The sequence below is a fragment of the Oryctolagus cuniculus genome, chromosome 19 (genome assembly GCF_964237555.1).
Source record: "Oryctolagus cuniculus chromosome 19, mOryCun1.1, whole genome shotgun sequence".
NCBI lineage: Eukaryota > Metazoa > Chordata > Mammalia > Lagomorpha > Leporidae > Oryctolagus > Oryctolagus cuniculus.
The window spans coordinates 32,583,732-32,602,525 of record NC_091450.1 but is presented as its reverse complement, the minus strand read 5'-3'; the positions used below and the strand labels follow the sequence as shown (position 1 = coordinate 32,602,525).

General features: G+C 61.5%; 1 protein-coding gene across 2 annotated transcripts; it reads right to left on the bottom strand.

The window, feature by feature from the left end:
• Positions 1-3,061: 3,061 nt before the first annotated feature.
• Positions 3,062-17,001, bottom strand: LOC100340108 (serine protease 41). Of its 2 annotated transcripts, none has more exons than XM_017338732.3 (7): positions 16,844-17,001; positions 16,725-16,751; positions 11,644-11,670; positions 11,297-11,462; positions 10,378-10,658; positions 3,563-3,729; positions 3,062-3,305 (listed from the first exon to the last, which is right to left on the bottom strand). In XM_017338732.3, the coding sequence occupies exons 1-7, from the start codon at positions 16,908-16,910 to the stop codon at positions 3,075-3,077; spliced, it is 966 nt and encodes a 321-aa protein (XP_017194221.3). In that variant the 5' UTR covers positions 16,911-17,001; the 3' UTR covers positions 3,062-3,074. The 2 variants fall into 2 exon arrangements, with proteins under 2 accessions (XP_017194221.3, XP_069920196.1); XM_070064095.1 differs by lacking the exons at positions 3,062-3,305; positions 3,563-3,729; positions 10,378-10,658; positions 11,297-11,462; positions 11,644-11,670 and adding exons at positions 13,442-13,932; positions 14,205-14,356; positions 15,374-15,654; positions 16,241-16,406; positions 16,589-16,615 and having other exon boundaries at positions 16,844-16,988.
• Positions 17,002-18,794: the final 1,793 nt, after the last annotated feature.

Sequence of the window (18,794 nt, the reverse complement as noted above, 5' to 3'; positions counted from 1 at the left end):
ACTCAGAGTTACAGAGAGAGAGACAGAGAGATTGCACATCTGCTGGATCACTTCCCAGAGGGCTGCACTGGCTGTGGCTGAGCCAGTCCGAAGCCAGGAGCCAGGAAATCCATCCGGGTCTTCCACCTGGGTGCAGGGACCTGGGTACTCGGGCTGTCCTCCGCTGCTTTCCCAGGAACATTAGCAGGGAGCTGGATCGGCAGTGCAGCAGCCGGGAATCAAACATGTGGGGTGCCGGTCCTGCAGGCAGTGGGTTCCCCTGCTGTGCCACAGCACCGGGCCCTAACAGTTCTTTGTGTGTGGAATGTTAAGGGTTTTCTACACAAAAGTGTATCATTGGGGAACAGAGATAATTGTACTTCTTCTCTTGCAATTTGAGTGCCTCTATTTTTCTTGACTCAGTACTCTGCCTAGAACTTCCAGTGCCGCATCACAGGAGCAGGGAGTGGGCACCACGGGCTTCCCGGGCGGGACCAGTGCCTGCACCCATGGGACCCCAACTCCTTTCACAACAGGAGCACAACTTGCAGCTGGGGAAAGCTGTCCCCACCTGCCTCCCGCCCAGTCCCCGCCTGCCAGCTGCCCTGCTCCTGGTGGACAGTCTTTTTTTTTTTTTTAATGTATTTATTTACTTCAAAGAGAGAGGGAGAGAAAGAGAGAGGGAGAGAGAAAGGGAGGGAGGGAGGGATCTTCCTTCGGCTGGCTCACTCCCCAGGTGCCCCAAGGTGGGCAGGTCTGATGCCAGGAGCCAGGAGCTTCATCCAGGTCTCCCACCCGGGTGCAGGGCCCAAGGACCAGGCCATCCTCCACTGCTTTCCCAGGCCATTAGCCAGGAGGTAGATTGGAAGTGGAGCAGCTGGGACTCGAACCAGCACCCATACGGGACGCCAGTGTCATAAGAGGTGACTTCACCCACTGCACCACAGCACCAGTCGGGCTGCACTGAACCCTGGGGTGGTGAAAGATGTGTAATAACCAGAAACCCCTTGAGCGGAAGTGGATCATGAAATTAATCCCACCCAGAAGAGAGTCAAAATAAAGCCCCTGCATGGGAGAATGAGACTGTTTGTTTATTTATTTATTTATTTATTTATTTATTTGACAGGCAGAGTTAGACAGTGAGAGAGAGAGACAGAGAGAAAGGTCTCCCTTCCGTTGGATCACCCCCCAAATGGCCACCATGGCTGGCGCTGCACTGATCCTAAGCCAGGAGCCAGGTGCTTCCTCCTGGTCTCCCATGCGGGTGCAGGGCCCAAGGACCTGGGCCATCCTCCACTGCACTCCCAGGCCACAGCAGAGAGCTGGACTGGAAGAGGGGCAACCAGGAACCTGGCGCCCGTATGGGGTGCCGGCACCGCAGGCGGATGATTACCCAAGTGAGCCACGGCGCCGGCCCCGAGACTGTTTAAATACAGAACGTGTCTGTGCTGGGGGGCTGGTATGGCGCAACAGGTTAAGCTGACACCTGCCCTGCTGGCATCCCCTATGCGCACTGGTGCAAGTCCCAGCGGCCGCAGCTCCCTGCTAATGCGCCTGGGAAAGCAGTGGAAGATGGGCCAAGTGCCTGCGTCCTGCACCCGTGTGGGAGACCCGGATGGAGTTCCAGGCCCTGGCCTCAGCCTGGCCCAGCCCTGGCTGTTTTTGCCATTTGGGGAGTAAACCAGCGGATGGAAGATCTCTCTCTCTCTCTCTCTCTCTCTCTCTCTCTCTGTCTCTCCGGCTCCACAGTTCAAATAAATGAATAAAAGTCTTCAGCACAGAAATTTTCCCACTCATAATTCTGGAAGCCAGAAGCCGACGGTGAAGGAGTCAGAGCTGTTCCCCCTCAACCCCAGGAACCCCCAGGGGCCTCCTGCCTCACCCCTGCAGGTTCTCACAGCTCCTGGTACCCCCCACCTCCCCCCCCCACCGGCTTGCACTGGGGATCGCACTACCCTGGGGGAGCCCACCCCGGAGTGACAGTCATGCAGGAAACAGGATGGCAGGGGGCGCTGCCCAAGGGAGCGGCAACCCCAGCCTTGGAGCCAACCCCCTCCCACGTCTCCCCAGACCCCCAGGGTAGCTGGAGGGTCTTTGGCCAGTTGCATTTTCCATGCAGCAGGGGCTGTGGCTGGGGGGGAAAGGGGGTAGGGGGAGGCATTCCCACCAGAGCTGCCCCCACCTTGTGGCCAGAGCAGAACACGCTCCTGGCAAGAATGTCCACTGCCTCAGGCCCCGCTGGACGGGTCCTGCCCAGAAGGAGCCTGCAGCCCAGGACCCTCACGGGGAGCCAGGCAGGGAGGACACAGACCTGCCGCCCCCAAGTGGCGCCGAGCGGCTCCCAGGCTCCCACAGCCTCCCCTGCCATCTGCTCCAGCTCTGCACCTTCCCGGGCCCTGGGACCACCCTCAGCATGAGCAGGGCGGGATTCCAGAGAGAGCCAACCGCCCCACCTGCTCTGTCCTGGGGGAGCCAAGGCCGAGGGCCCAGCAGGACGGCAACTCAGTCGCCCACGGGGGGACCTCCTCGTCCCTGCAAACGCATCAGCATTGCTTCCTCCCCTGCCTCTTCCTCCCCGTGATTCCCGGGAACCACCTCCCAGTGCACACCTGCACCCCGTCCTGAGCCAGGCCAGCCTCTGGGGCCCATGGCAGGAGCAGCGGTGTCCGGGGCTTGTGTGGTGGGGACAGGGGAATGGGGCCTCGGGAGCATGTGCCCCCGCCCCCAGCCACCTGGAGCCAGGCCTGCGCTGCCATCTTTATCTTCCTGCCTGCACGCACTGGAGGGGGCTCTCCTGGTTCAACCAGAGCGTGACTGTCGGGGCACAGAGGTTTGGGAGTGGGGGACTATCTTGGGCTGGATGGACTCGGCTGAACAGAGGGAGTTGCTCATGAAGACGCTGGCTCTGCACAAACCTTAGAGTGACAGCTGGGGCGCCCACACAGGTTTATTAGCAAATGAGACACAGAGGATAGGAGCCAGGTCCACAGGCAGTCCCCACCCCAGCCCTGGGTGCCTACAGCCCCGGGGAAGGGGCTGGTGCTGGGGCACCCAGCACACCCTCATAGGTGTGTTGGGGGGGGTGTGTGGGCGGCTCATGCTGCCCACAGAACCCAGGAAGCACAGCGCAGAGCCAGCAGCAGCAGAGTAGGGGAGGGGTCCGGCTTGGGTGCACCAGCCACCAACTTTATCCACTTGAAGTACTGGCTGACATTGGTATAGACACCGGGCCGGGTGCGTAGCCCACAGCCCACTCCCCAGTTCACGATTCCGAGCTGGTACCAGATTCCATCGCTGTCACAGACCAAGGGTCCCCCTGAGTCGCCCTGGGGAGCAATGTGGTGAGCATGGCCTGGGGCAGGGAGGAGGGCGGGAGAGCAGGAAGGTGCAAGTTCCCCTCCCATGCAGCGGGCACGCCTCAGCTTCTGCATCTGCAAAGTGGGCCAGCAGCACCCGGGGCTGGCGTGAGGAGGGGGAGCGGAACTGTGGAAGGAGGTGGTTTGCCCCTGCCACTGCTCTCACGCAGGCACTGCAGCTGGGGGTGAGGAGGGGGCTGGGACGGCAGGGAGTGGGGTTTACTCACACCGCAGGCGTCTGCACCGCCCTCTTCCCTGCCGGCACAGATCCAGCTGTCGTGGATAGCGCCCTTGTCTGTGCGCTCGGCGGGCAGTGTGTAGAGGTGGTTGCACCAGGTGTTGTTGATGACGGCGAGCTTCACTTCCCGGAGGTTGTATGGAGGGGGTATTCCAGCTGGGGGAAGACAGAGGACAGCACCCTTAGCCTGTCCTGTGCCATCAGGGGCAGGGGAGCGCGGGAGCCACAGTGCGGTCCTCGGGGATTCCCGCGAGGCTGACCATCAGCAGCACAGAAGGGCCCGATGGGTGGACCTGCTGCTGGGCCCCCCCGTCTCCGTTCCCCATTGACACGATGATGATGGCCCTGCCTGAGGGTGCCTAGGTCTGGGTCTCGTCTCTGCTTCCGTTGCAGCTTCCTGCGAATGTGCACACGGACGGCGCAAGCCCTGGAGTCCCTGCCACTCAGTGGGAAACCCGGATCGGGTTCTGGGCTCTCGCCTTTGTCCTGGCCCAGCCCAGCTGTTGTGAGCATTTCTGAGTGAACCAGTGGGTTGGGGCGTCTGTCTCTCTGTCTCTGTTTCTCTCTTTTTCTCAGACTCTGTGTGCCTTTCAAATCAAATGAAAGAAAGAAAAGATCAGAACTCCAACACAGCTGTGGAATCCAGGACGGATCTTCCAGAATGTGATGAAAGACATGAATTCCCAGAAGCCAGAGGCGGATCAAACAGGAATACGAGAGGACGAGGGGACGCAGCGTAACCCATAACCCGAGACACAGAGGACCTTGCACACAGCGGAGGGAGGCGTCTGCTCACGCGCACGGGGACTTGAGCGAGAGCAGCAGCGGTTCCTCTCCCTCATTACGCATTTTCTGAAGGCAGAGTTGTCCTGTACAGCAGGACAGGAAATCAACAACGGGAAGCCCTCCCCCTCATCCTCAGAGCCGTCTAAATGTTGCCAGATGCCCCACTCACGTCAGAAAACAACACCACAGTGCGGAACCGCACTGGGTGCTCCCCCGTCACGTCTCCCCCTCCCGGCAGCCTGGGACATTGCCTCAGACTTCCCGAGCTGGTACGCGCCACCATCCATTGGAAAAATTACAGGTGAGTTATCTTTTGGAATCCTTCCCCTTGGGCTTTGAATTACGCGTATTTGACTGGACGATCACAGAAAGCAATGCTTTAAATTTATTTATTTATTATCTGACAGTTAGAGTTACAGACGGAGGAAGAGACGGGGAGGGTCTCCCATGCACTGGCTCACTCCGCAAATGCCTGCAGCCGGCCAGAACCGGGCCAGCAGCAGCTGATTTCTGGCAGAGACCACGGGGGCCGCCGGCAGTCGGGGGAGTGGCCAGGGAGGACTGCGCTAAGAGCAGGAGCCTCGGGGGTCTGCACAGACCCCGGCTGAGGGGCTCCCACTGCCCCGCTGAAGTGGAAAATGGAGTCTTGCAGGTGGCAAGGAGAAGCATAGTGTGTAAAGAAAGAGAAGTGGTAAAGGAAACCGTCCAGATAGGCAGAAGAGCAGTCTGGCTCGCCTCTCGGTCTGTAACTGCTCTCTTTGTCCTCCGTGAGTTACACGAGACACAGAAAGCAAGCAGCAGGCCAGCGTTGTGGTGCAGCAAGTTAACCCACCACCGCCCTGTGCAAGCCCTGGCTCTGGTCCCAGCTGCTCCACTTAGGATCCAGCTCCCTGCTGACTGGCCCGGGAAGGCAGCAAAAGAGGGCCCAAGTATTGGACCTCTGCCACCCACATGGGACTCCAGAAGCAGCTCCTGGCTCCCGGGCTTGCCTTGTGCTAGCTGTTGCAGCCATTTGGGGAGTGAGTCGGTGGATGGAAGATGTCTGCCTAGCTCCCTCTCTCTGTAACTCATAATAAATAAATGTTTTTTAAAGATTTATTTATTTATTTGAAAGTCAGAGTTACACAGAAAGAGGCAGAGAGAGAGAGAGAGAGAGAGGTCTTCCATCTTCTGGTTCACTCCCCAAAGGCCACAACAGCCAGAGCTGTGCCCATCCAAAGCCTGGGGCCAGGAGCCTCTTCCTGGTCTCCTAGCCAGGTGCAGGGCCCAAGGACTTGGGCCATCTTCTACTGCTTTCCCAGGCCATAGCAGAGAGCTGGATCGGAAGTGGAGCAGCTGGGACTTGAACCTGAGCCCATATAGGATACTGGCACTGCAGGTGGCGGCTTTACCTGCTACACCACAGTGCCAGCCCCAAATAAGTATTTTTTAAAAATCAAGCCTGAGTAGTCTACATTAACGCATGGTTTTTGCCATGCGTTGTGATGTCAGCTGTGGGGCCAGTGCTGTGGCATAGCGGGTAAAGCAGCTGCCATGTTCCAGCACCAGCCCGACTGCCGGACAACTGCCTGGGGCTACATCGTACAAAACCAGAGTGAGCCAGGGGCACACGTGGAGGGGAGGGGGTGGCACTGTTCTGAACACCCTGTTCAGAAGGCAGAAGACGGCCCAAGTCCTTGGGCCCCTGTACCCACGTGGGAGACCCAGAGGAAGCTCCTGGCCCCTGGCTTTGGATCTGGCCGTTGAGGTTATTTGGTGAGTGAACCAGCAGGTGGAAGGCCTCTCTCTCTCTCTCTCTCTCTCTCTCTCTCTGCTGCTGCTGCCTCTGCCTCTCTGTAACTCTGACGTTCAAGAAAATAAATAAATCTATAAAAATAAAAGACGTGAGTTGTGGGGCAGAAACACACAGTGGAGGGTGCAGCTCTAGGGCACGGAGCACACGTGTGCTGCTGGGGAGGACCCGGAACCATCTCCAAGTGGACGGCGCATGGCTGGAGGGGGGTTGGAGGGCCTGGGTGATCCTGCTCTTCTTCCAGGCCCACGTCCTGCTAAGGCACCCTGGGAGCCAGAGCTGAGGGTGCCAGCGCCTGGACGCAGCTCTGGGCCCCTGGTTTGAGCCCAGCCCAGCCCGGGGTGCTGTGGGCATTTGAGGAGAGAATCCGCAGACTGAAGACCTCCCTTGGTCTACCGTCCTGTCTCTGTCATACAAAGAAGAAAAACGAATAAGTAATTTTTTTTTGACAGGCAGAGTGGACAGTGAGAGAGAGAGAGACAGAGAGAAAGGTCTTCCTTTGCCGTTGGTTCACCCTCCAATGGCCGCCGCAGCTGGCGCACTGCAGCCAGCGCACCGTGCTGATCCGATGGCAGGAGCCAGGTACTTCTCCTGGTCTCCCATGGGGTGCAGGGCCCAAGCACCTGGGCCATCCTCCACTGCACTCCCTGGCCACAGCAGAGAGCTGGAAGAGGGACAACTGGGACAGAATCCGGCGCCCTGACCGGGACTAGAACCCGGTGTGCCGGCGCCGCAAGATTAGCCTAGTGAGCTACGGCGCCAGCCGAATAAGTACTTTTTAAAGGGCCACTTGTTGGGGTTTTGAACAAAAGCCAAGCAAGGAAGCAGAGGGCAATGGCAGGAAGACGGCAACAGTGATCTGGAGGCAGTCAAAGCCGCTCTGTTGTGACTCCTCTATGACCCTGCACAACGCACTCAGAGCGAGAGCAGAATCCGTCCAGGTGATTTCACACTGCATGAGGATTCAAACTGGGACCCTGCGACGGACGGAGACCGGGGCTGTCCAGGAGCAAAGATTTGTGTCCTCTTGAGGCTGAGGAGGTATTTGATTTAAAATGGATTGTAGAACATGCAGAAGGCGACGTGTAAGGGGCCAGCGCTGTGGCGCAGTGGGCTAAGCAGCCATCCCGGAGGGGCGCCAGTTCCCGGCCGCCCTCTTTCCAGTGCAGCTCCCTGCTAGTGCGCGGGAGAGCAGCGGAGTGCGGCTCTGTTATGGCCCTGCGCCCGTGCTGCAGGCCCAGAGGCAGCTCAGGCTCCTGGCCTGAGCCCGACCCAGCCCTGTGGTCCTGGCCATCTGCAGAGAGAACCAGCGGAGGGAAGATCTCTGTCTGTCTGTTTCTACCTTTTTCCTCTGTAACTCTTTCAAATAATAAACATTTTTTAAAAGATTTTTGAATTCTTATTTATTTGAAAATTTTTATTTATTTGAAAGGCAGAGTTAACAGAGAGAGAGAGAGGTAGAGAGAGAGAGGTCTTCCATCCACTGGTTTACTCCCCAGATGGCCGCAACAGCCGGAGCTGTGCTGATCCAAAGCCAGGAGTCTGAAGCTTCTTCCAGGTCTCCCATTTGGGTGCAGGGGCCCAAGGGCTTGGGCCATCTTCTACTGCTTTCCCAGGCCATAGCAGAGAGCTGGGTCAGAAGAGGAGCAGCCGGGACTAGAACCAGAGCCCATGTGGGATGCCAGTGCTTCAGGCCAGGGCGTTAACCTGCTGCGCTACATGCTGGTCCCAAATAATTAACAGTTTAAAAAGAAAAGAAGCTAACTGAAATCCACAGAACAGCAACTAAGAAAATAAGTAAAGACCTGGATAAAGCTCCTGGCTTCAGCCTGGCCCAGCCCCGCTATTGGAGCCATCTGGGGAGTGAACCCGAGGTTGGAAGACCTCTCCTCTCTCTAACTCTGACTTTCAAATAAATAAATAAATATTCAAAAATTTTAAAAAGTCTAAGACAAGCCGGCGCCACGGCTCACTAGGCTAATCCTCCGCCTAGCGGCGCCGGCACACCGGGTTCTAGTCCCGGTTGGGGCGCCGGATTCTGTCCCGGTTGCCCCTCTCCCAGGCCAGCTCTCTGCTGTGGCCCGGGAAGGCAGTGGAGGATGGCCCAGGTGCTTGGGCCCTGCAGCCCATGGGAGACCAGGAGAAGCACCTGGCTCCTGGCTCCTGCCATCGGATCAGCGCGGTGTGCCGGCCGCAGCGCGCCAGTCATGGCAGCCATTGGAGGGTGAACCAACGGCAAAAGGAAGACCTTTCTCTCTGTCTCTCTCTCTCACTGTCTACTCTGCCTGTCAAAAAAATAAAAAAAAAAAGTCTAAGACAAGACATCATGGGTCTCCAAGAAGCCCATGGAAAACGTTAAGAAAGAAGCTATGTATGGAGGGACTGGCGCTGTGGCACAGTGTGTCAACACCCTGGCCTGCAGTGCCGGCATCCCATATGGGCGCTGGTTCGTGGGAGACCCAGCAGAAGCTCCTGGCTCCTGACTTTGGTTCAACTGGGGAGTGAACCAGCGGATGGAAGACCTCTCTCTCTCTCTCTTTGTGCCTCTCCTCTCTCTATGTAACTCTGACATTCAAATAAATAAATACATCTTTTTGAAAAAAAACTATGGATTTCAATGTTTTGCACAAAAATATAGCTATCTTTTAATTCCGTTTTCGATGCACTTTTTGTACTACCCTTGATGCTACAAAAAAATAAGAAACAAGTCACAAGATAGTATAATTTTTGCTAGCTGGTAATGCTTCTAACATAAGTGGATTAAATGCTACTCAAAACAGGCAGAGATTGGCAAAATGGCTTAAAACACAGGCTCTCGCCATCTGCCACCAGCAAGAGACACTTTGATCCCAAGGCACCAGAGGCCGAAAGGGACCGAGTGGGAAAGGGTCCACGCGGGCAGGACCCACAGAGGCCCAGGTTGCTGAAATGACTCCACGCCGATCGACTTTAAATCAGTGCTTGTAACAAACACCAAAGAAGGGCACCTTACGTGGAGGCGACTCCCTGCGCAGACGGAGCACCTAGAAATACCTGGGTACACAACAGGCCTGCGTCACAAAATCTGGTCAGAGTCACCGTGCAGAGAGCACACTCTTAAATGGCCGATGCCTCGCAAAGAGTTCCCTGGCACAACTGGAAAATCCGTGGAGATGAAGGAAAAGGAGCCGCCGAGGGCAGCCGTGGCTGTCTCAGAAGGAAACCCGCAGCCGTGCAGGGCGCCACGCCTGAGGAGGGAATCGCCCGTCACGTCCCAGGGAACCGGGGAGCAACAGCGGGGGGCCTGGCACTGGCAGAAAGGAGGGCAGGTGGGCCGGAACCCACGGCCAGAGTACAGATTACGGTGACCCGGCAGACACAGGGCAGTGGGAGGGGACCTTCAGAATGACTGTACACCCACAAGTGACGAGCACAGAGGAAAAGGAAATGCCACACAGACCCACGGACGGCCACGGATGGCCACGGATGGCCACGGACGGCCACGGCCTGCGCAGAAGCACAGGCTCTGCAGGAGCCCACGGTGGGGGAGACGTGGAATCAGTGCTCCGAGCGCCTCCCGGCTAAGGGCAGCTCGGGGCTCAGGCGTCGTGGAGCAGCTGCCTGGGCCTGTGTTCCTACACACGGGGAGTGAGCCGGGAAGCTCTCTCTGTCACTGTGCCTTTCCCGTAGGTGAACAACCTTTTACAAAAACTCAGCATTTCTCCAGAGGAAGACGCAACAAACCAGGACTGGAGGGATCCCAACTGAGCATCTTCAAGCCCACGTAGGAAAAGCCCACAGCCAGATCACGCTCACGCGTGAGCCCGAGAGCTCTCTGTCTGCCCTCAGGAGCAGGCCGTGGCGCTTGGTCTCGTCCCGTTATTCAACACGGAACCGAGGTGCCAGCCAGGACTGGCGGACAAGAAACAGGAAAACCCCGACTGCTGGCGGATGACAGGATCCCACCGAGCAAACCCTGGGATGCAACAAAACCTGCCAGAGCTGATCAACCAGGCCGCGCCACGGTCCCGTGCTGCCCACGCAGGCTTCCAGCCAGCGCTGTGTCTGGAGGGCAGCGGCAGCCACGTGTGTGGGAGCCACGTGTGTGGGACCAGTGGAGAGACGCAGCAGGGGGGCAGAGGGCTCCACGGCCCCAGAGCCACAGAGGGGCTGCTGGCCGTGTGCGGCGGGAACAGGGTGTCCAGGACAGTGCCCGCCCCTCCCCCCCACGGCTGTCCCCGGCTCACTGCCGTTGTCTGCGATGAAGCCCCAGCCAGTGGCCCAGCAGTTGGGCTGGTTCAGGAACATGAAGGTGGAGGAGAGCACGCAGATGGGCCGGATGTAGGTGCTGTAGGTCACGTGGGAGGCCAGCTCCACCAGGGCCACGTCGTTGGACGTGCCCAGGTGGAGAGGGAAGATGACGATTTTGTTCACTCGGAATCGTGTCATCCAGGCACGGATGTTGTAGAACGGCGGCCTGTTACTCAGCTCACCCAGCTGGACTCGCCACCGCTTCACATTCTGGGTCCTGGTGCCAAACACAGCAGTCAGGGCCTGGGCAGCAGCACCACCCCCTGGGCACATGGGGCCATGCAGGGAGGTGACACTGACTGGGGGTTGCCACACCGGCCTTCCCACAAGCCACCAGCAAGTCCAGCTCACACACTGCCACCACCACGTCCAGAGCCTGGGGACCCGGAGGGGACGGGGCTTCCTCCACTCCCCCTCATCTCGTCACCGCACAGAGCTGTCCTAGGACAGGGACACTGCGCCCAGCCCTCCAGTGAGCCTCTGTGCAGCCAAAAAGGAGCTGGCAGAGGAGGCCACCAGGGTGGGCACTGGGCAGGGTGGAGGCAGCTGGGTGCCCAGCCCCCAGCCCACCTCAGCTCATGCCTCCCCCACCTTGGTCCACACCTGCTGAGGGGGAATCGGGGTGGAAGCCCACCTTGCGTTGGTAAGGCAAAAGGACGATGCCCCCAAGGTGCATGGGATTGTTCTGAAAGAACATTCTGGAACAACATGCCCGGGGTTCCCTCCAGGGGCAGCAACAGGACCTTGAGTGGGCGTTAGAGTGCACCCCCATGACGATTCAGTATGCCTGGCCTGCACCACCTCTGCGGTGGAGATGAAAATTCAACGCCCCCCTCCACCAGAGCCCCCACTCACTTTCTGAAGCAGTGCGCGGCTGTGAGCACCCAGCGGTGGTTCAGCAAGGTGCCCCCACACACAGGGATGCTATCCCTGCGCATACTGGCCATCCACGGCCAGCGCCCACGGACCGACTCTCCCCCGCCCACGATCAGCGGTTTAATATCCTGGTGGCCACAGGGCTCTGGATGGAGAGAGAGACGCGCACTGAGGGCAGCCACAGCCCAGCCCGCCCACCCTCGCCCCGGGTTGTGGAGACCCGGGATCCCGGTAGAAGCGCGCGCCCCCGGGTCGCCCCGCTGGGGAAGGAGGTGCCACCGGACCCTCCCCGCACAGCCCGCCCCGCCCCCGGGCCCGTCGGTTACTTGAGAACAGCTCGGTGTTCATGGGACCTGCAGCGGAGGAGAGGAGGGTGAGGCGTCCCGCGCACCCGCACACCCGCACCCCCGCACCCGGCCCGGCGGCTCCGCGCAGCGCGTCCTGCGCGCCCTACCGGCCAGCGGGTCCCAAATCCGCGATTCTGCGCGGAGAAGAGCAGGTGAGCTCCCTGGCGTCCACGCTCCCCGGCCTCCCCCCATGCCCTCGGGTCCCCCCGCGGCGACCCCAGCTCACCCGGCTCCTGGGGCGCGCCCCGCGCCAGCAGCAGCGCCAGCAGCAGCGTCCCAGCCCCCGCGCCCATGGCTGCTCTGCACCTGGGCGCCCCCTCCGCTTCCTCCCGCTCTGGCCGGGCCAGGCGCCCCCTGGGGGGAGAACAGGGGTGGGAGCCGCCAAGGCACCCCAGGAGACCCTGTCCTCCCTGGACCTAGCAGGACCAAGGGCTGGCTGGGGACCTCAGGCCTCCCAGCTCCCGGGGTCCCCAGCCACACTCCCTGAGACCGCCCAGAACCGGGGGACCCCAACAAGCCCCTTATCACCTGCACCCCAGCGTGCTGTCCTGAGCCCCAGGAGGAAGCTGGCCTCACTTTGTCAACTGGAGGGCTCTCAGCCTCCACAGCTGCCCTCATGGGGCCCACAGGTCACGCCGCCTTCCTGGGGGGGTCTAGGGGCACCCACACACCCAAGGCGGCCCCTGAAGCCAGGCTGGGAATGCACAGGTGAGTCGGGCCCACCACACGGCCCAGACCTCAGAGGCTGTGGCTCAGGGTCACGGTCGCCCAGTGTAAGGACTCACGTGCTCGTCAGAGGACAGGGGGCCAGTAGAGTCCGGGAGCCCCGGCGGGGCTGTGGCTGCACACAGAGGTCCACGCTCTCGGGGTGTGGGGAGCAGTCGGCCCCCAGCACGGTGCTCAAAGGAAAGTTGTCCCTGCGCAGGCAACGGCGACCGTGGGAGGGGTCGTTCCATCCCAGGAAGCTGCTGGGCTTGAAGCAGGGTGCAGGGTTCCAGACCAGGGTGAGGGGAAGGCGCCTCCTGCTGGCCGTGGAAGCCCAGGCTTGGCCGCAGGGGCATGGGCAGAGAATGGCCGCCATCGCTGACGCGCGCCCCTGAGAAGCAGCTGATGGCGCTGGCGGCAGGAGGCAGGAAGCGCCCGCAGAGAGCGGGGAACGAGGCGGGTGTCGCTCACACACAATCCTGTGGTTGGAATAAATCACTGTGGTGCAGGGGCTGAACAGTAAGATGGACAGAGCTGGGGGCTGGGCTGGTGACCGGGGACGAAGGAGGAGACGTGCTCACGGGCAGTGCAAGTGAAGGGGCCGAGAACACGGCGGAGGCTCGCCGTGGAGGGCGGGCAGAGGGGCCGGGGCCGCCGCTGCTGGCGCTGGGGGCAGGCGGGGGAGCTCTGTCCCTGTCCACACCTGAGGGACTCACGGACGTTTCTGCATGATGAAACGTGCTCTCGTGAAAGAAACAGAGAACAACCCGGCTCTGGGATTCCCCCGACAGAGCAGGGGCCCTGGGACAGGACCCCAGGGAGCCCGGGTGCCCCGGGGCCAGTGCACACCTGCACCCCGTCCTGAGCCAGGCCAGCCTCTGGGGCCCATGGCAGGAGCAGCGGTGTCCGGGGCTTGTGTGGTGGGGACAGTGGAATGGGGCCTTGGGAGCATGTGCCCCCGCCCCCAGCCACCTGGAGCCAGGCCTGCGCTGCCATCTTTATCTTCCTGCCTGCACGCACTGGAGGGGGCTCTCCTGTTTCAACCAGAGCGTGACTGTCGGGGCACAGAGGTTTGGGAGTGGGGGGACTGTCTTGGGCTGGATGGACCTGGCTGAACAGAGGGAGCTGCTCATGAAGACGCTGGCTCTGCACAAACCTTAGAGTGACAGCTGAGGCGCCCACACAGGTTTATTAGCAAATGAGACACAGAGGATAGGAGCCAGGTCCACAGGCAGTCCCCACCCCAGCCCTGGGTGCCTACAGCCCCGGGGAAGGGGCTGGCGCTGGGGCACCCAGCACACCCTCATAGGTGTGGGGGGTGGGGTGGGCGGCTCATGCTGCCCACAGAACCCAGGAAGCACAGCGCAGAGCCAGCAGCAGCAGAGTAGGGGAGGGGTCCGGCTTGGGCGCACCAGCCACCAGCTTTATCCACTTGAAGTACTGGCTGACGTTGGCGTAGCCAGAGGGGCGGTTGGGCAGCCCACAGCCAATTGCCCAGCTGATAATTGCAACCTGGTACCAGATTCCATCGATGTCGCAGACCAAGGGTCCCCCTGAGTCGCCCTGGGGAGCAACGTGGTGAGCATGGCCTGGGGCAGGGAGGGGGGGCGGGAGAGCAGGAGGTGCAAGTTCCCCTCCCATGCAGCGGGCACGCCTCAGCTTCTGCATCTGCAAAGTGGGCCAGCAGCACCCGGGGCTGGCGTGAGGAGGGGGAGCGGAACTGTGGAAGGAGGTGGTTTGCCCCCTGCCACTGCTCTCACGCAGGCACTGCAGGTGGGGGTGGGGAGGGGGCTGGGACGGCAGGGGTTCTGCCCCAGTCGGGTAGGGTCACTCACACTGCAGACCACCCCGCCTTCCTGTCTGGCGGCGCAGACCATGTACTCCTCCACTAGGTGGCGCTCAGAGGGCAGGCTGAAGAGGTGATTGCACCAGGTGGTGTTCAGAATGGTGACCTGCACTTCCCGGAGGTTGAATGGAGCGGGGATGCCTGGGGTAGAAGACAGAGGACACGACCTTAGCCTGTGCTCTGCCACCAGGGGCTGGGGAGTGCGAGGGCCACACTGCAGTGCCGGGGGCGGTGTCCTCTGGTTTGCCCCTCCTGGCCGCCCAGCAATACCACAGAAGGACCTAAAACCATGCTCATGGGAGAAGTCGCAGAGCCTCCCTGTGTCGTCAGGAGAGAGCGGGGGGCGCTTGCCCTGGCCCCTGTGTTCAGCACAGACTGAAGGTTCACGCCGCATCTGCTGGAGGAGGATCAGCTGTGCACACGACAAGCGCGCGTCAGGAGGGACCCGCAGAGGCCTCGGAACCCTGCTGGACTCCTCAGCGAACCCAGCAAGTGCACGGCGCAGGATCGGTCTCCACAGAGCCGTTTCTGGGCAGAATGAACACTCCAAGAAGGAAATAGAGACGATGCCAGGATAAAGTGGACTAAGTTCCATTGTGGCGGAGCAAGGTTTGTGCACACAGACAGCCACAGACGTCGCCGGCACGCTCGCTCGCTATCCAGCCGAGCTGGGTGAAGGCAGCACCGCCCCGCCTGCATCGGCGCTCTGTGCCGCCTGCCTCGGCAACGCACAGCCCAGCCGACTCTGCAGTTTGTGTGGAGCACGCACGGCCCGACGCGGAGCCCGCCCGAGAGTGTTGGGGAGGAGAACCAGGTGGGAGGTCTCAGGATCGCTGAGGCGGAACACACTGCTTAGCTCCCGGAATCCGACCGTGTGGCGCTGGCGCGAGTGGGAAGCAGAGACCCACGAGTGGAGCGTGCATCTAGAAACCGCCCCGCAGCCCCGCGGCCAGTCAGTCCATCCTCGGCCAGGCTGGAGGGGTCAGAGTGGGGGAGGCAGGCTCCCGGTGCCGGCACAACTGCAGCACAGAGAGCTGAGCAGGCGGGCAGAGGGCTCCACGGCCCCGAGACCACAGAGGGGCTGCTGGGCCGGCTGTGGCAGGAACAGGGTGTTCAGGAAGTGCCTGCCCCTCCCCACCACGTGTGCCCCCGGCTCACTCTGGTTTTGTAGGATGAAGCCCCAGCCAGTTGTCCAGCAGTCAGGCCGGTGCTGGAACATGAAGGTGGAGGAGAGCACGCAGATGGGCTGGACGTAGGCGCTGTAGGTCACGGGGGAGGCCAGCTCCACCAGGGCCACGTCGTGGTGCATGTGGTGTGCCCTGGGGTTCACAATGATTCTGCTCACTCGGTAGCGGCTCAGGTAAGCGCTGATGCTCCACTGATCAGGCCTGCTGCTCAGCTCGCCCAGCTGCACCTGCCACCGGGAGGGATCCGGGTTCCTGCCCAATGAGGGCAGTCGTTGTGCTGGGCAGCAGCGCCACCCCCTGGGCACATGGGGCCATGCAGGGAGGTGACACTGACTCGGGGTTGCCACACCACCCTTCCCACAAGCCACCAGCAAGTCCAGCTCACAGACTGCCACCACCACGTCCAGAGCCTGGGGACCCGGAGGGGACGGGGCTTCCTCCACTCCCCCTCATCTCGTCACCGCACAGAGCTGTCCTAGGACAGGGACACTGCGCCCAGCCCTCCAGTGAGCCTCTGTGCAGCCAAAAAGGAGCTGGCAGAGGAGGCCACCAGGGTGGGCACTGGGCAGGGTGGAGGCAGCTGGGTGCCCAGCCCCCAGCCCACCTCAGCTCATGCCTCCCCCACCTTGGTCCACACCTGCTGAGGGGGAATCGGGGTGGAAGCCCACCTTGCGTTGGTAAGGCAAAAGGACGATGCCCCCAAGGTGCATGGGATTGTTCTGAAGGAACATTCTGGAACAACATGCCCGGGGTTCCCTCCAGGGGCAGCAGTGATGCAAGGGGCCCAGATCCAGCGGCAGAGCACGGGCCTCCTCCTGCCCTCTGCCCCCAGACTCACGTTCCGAAGCAGTGGGCGGCCGACAGCACCCAGCGGCGGTTCAGCAGGGTACCCCCACAGAAGTGACTATTCGGCAGCGACAAGTGGGCCATCCAGGGCCAGCGCCCACGGGCCGACTCCACCCCGCCCACGATCAGCGGCTTATTTTCCCGCTCTCCGCAGGGCTCTGGGATGGAGAGAGAGACGCGCACTGAGGGCAGCCACAGCCCAGCCCGCCCACCCTCGCCCCGGGTTGTGGAGACCCGGGATCCCGGTAGAAGCGCGCGCCCCCGGGTCGCCCCGCTGGGGAAGGAGGTGCCACCGGACCCTCCCCGCACAGCCCGCCCCGCCCCCGGGCCCGTCGGTTACTTGAGAACAGTTCGGTGTTCATGGGACCTGCAGCGGAGGAGAGGAGGGTGAGGCGTCCCGCGCACCCGCACACCCGCACACCCGCACCCCCGCACCCGGCCCGGCGGCTCCGCGCAGCGCGTCCTGCGCGCCCTACCTGGCAGGAAGTCCTCTGCCCCCGATTCTGCGCGGAGAAGAGCAGGTGAGCTCCCTGGCGTCCACGCTCCCCGGCCTCCCCCCATGCCCTCGGGTCCCCCCGCGGCGACCCCAGCTCACCCGGCTCCTGGGGCGCGCCCCGCGCCAGCAGCAGCGCCAGCAGCAGCGTCCCAGCCCCCGCGCCCATGGCTGCTCTGCACCTGGGCGCCCCCTCCGCTTCCTCCCGCTCTGGCCGGGCCAGGCGCCCCCTGGGGGGAGAACAGGGGTGGGAGCCGCCAAGGCACCCCAGGAGACCCTGTCCTCCCTGGACCTAGCAGGACCAAGGGCTGGCTGGGGACCTCAGGCCTCCCAGCTCCCGGGGTCCCCAGCACACTCCCTGACACCGCCCAGAACCGGGGGACCCCAACAAGCCCCTTATCACCTGCCCCCCAGCCTGCTGTCCAGAGCCCCAGGAGAAAGCTGGCCTCACTTTGTCAACTGGAGGGCTCTCAGCCTCCACAGCTGCCCTCATGGGGCCCACAGGTCACGCCGCCTTCCTGGGGGGTCTAGGGGCACCCACACACCCAAGGCGGCCCCTGAAGCCAGGCTGGGAATGCACAGGTGAGTCGGGCCCACCACACGGCCCAGACCTCAGAGGCTGTGGCTCAGGGTCATGGTCGCCCAGTGTAAGGACGCACGTGCTCGTCAGAGGACAGGGGGCCGGTAGAGTCCGGGAGCCCCGGCGGGGCTGTGGCTGCACACAGAGGTCCACGCTCTCGGGGTGTGGGGAGCAGTCGGCCCCCAGCACGGTGCTCAAAGGAAAGTTGTCCCTGCGCAGGCAACGGCGACCGTGGGAGGGGTCGTTCGATCCCAGGAAGCTGCCGGCCCCGAAGCAGGGTGCAGGGTTCCAGACCAGGGTGAGGGCAGTGTCCAGGGTGTAGGGAGAGGGGAAGGCGCCTCCTGCTGGCCGTGGAAGCCCAGGCTTGGCCGCAGGGGCATGGTTGGGCCAGGGGAAGGCAGGCACAGAATGACAGAGCATGGGGACCGTCAGGGAGTTGCTGTCACAGAAACAGTAGCACAGGGGTTCCCTCCCCGGGGCTGGGAAAGGTGGGGGAGGGTCAGTGGGCACCGGGTGAGGTTGGATGTGAGGACAATGTCCTTTTCCAAAAACATCATTCTTATTTCAAAGTTAGAGATAGGGGAATTCCATCCACAGGGCACTTCCCCAGTATCCTGCAATACCCAGGTCTGGGCCAGACCACAGCCAGCAGCCAGGAAGTGAGTCCAGGTCTCCCGTGTGGGCAGTAGCGATGCCACTACTGAGCCCTCACTCGCTGCCTCCTGGGTGTGCAGTCCGGGAAGCTGGAAGTGGGGTGGACTTGACCCCAGGCACTCTGATAGGCGGTGCAGGCGTCCCAAGCAGCGGCTTAACCACTGTGTTACGGTGTCTGGCCTGAGGAATAGTTCCTTTCTTTCTTCTTTTTTTTTTATTTTTTTATTTTATTATTATTATTTTTTTGACAGGCAGAGTGGACAGTGAGAGAGAGAGACAGAGAGAAAGGTCTTCCTTTTGCCGTTGGTTCACCCTCCAATGGCCGCCACGGCCGGTGCGCTGAGGCCGGCGCACCGCGCTGATCCGATGGCAGGAGCCAGGAGCCAGGTGCTTTTCCTGGTCTCCCATGGGGTGCAGGGCCCAAGCACCTGGGCCATCCTCCACTGCACTCCCTGGCTACAGCAGAGAGCTGGCCTGGAAGAGGGGCAACCGGGACAGAATCCGGCGCCCCGACCGGGACTAGAACTCAGTGTGCCGGCGCCGCTAGGCGGAGGATTAGCCTAGTGAGCCGCGGCGCCGGCCTCTTCTTTTTTTTTAAGATTTATTTTATTTATTTGAAAGACAGTTACAGAGAGATGTAGAGCCAGAGAGAGAAGTCTTCCATCTGCTTATTCACTCACCAAATGGCTACAAAGACCAGACCTGAGCTGATCAGGGGCCAGGAGCCTCTTCTGGGTCTCCCATGCGGGTCCAGCGGCCCAAGCACTTGGGCCCTCTTCTGCTGCTTTCCCAGGCCACAGCAGAGAGCTGGGTCAGAAG

Bases quoted from the DNA above. Each gene is read 5' to 3' on its own strand.
- LOC100340108 (XM_017338732.3), bottom strand. From the start codon at position 16,910: ATGGGCGCGGGGGCTGGGACGCTGCTGCTGGCGCTGCTGCTGGCGCGG. The intron at 11,671-16,724 runs GTAGGGCGCGCA...CCTCCGCTGCAG, and splicing joins GGCAGAGGACTTCCTGCCAG to GTCCCATGAACACCGAGCTG. The intron at 10,659-11,296 runs GTGAGTGGGGGC...GTTTGGCACCAG, and splicing joins GCCGCGCACTGCTTCAGAAA to GACCCAGAATGTGAAGCGGT.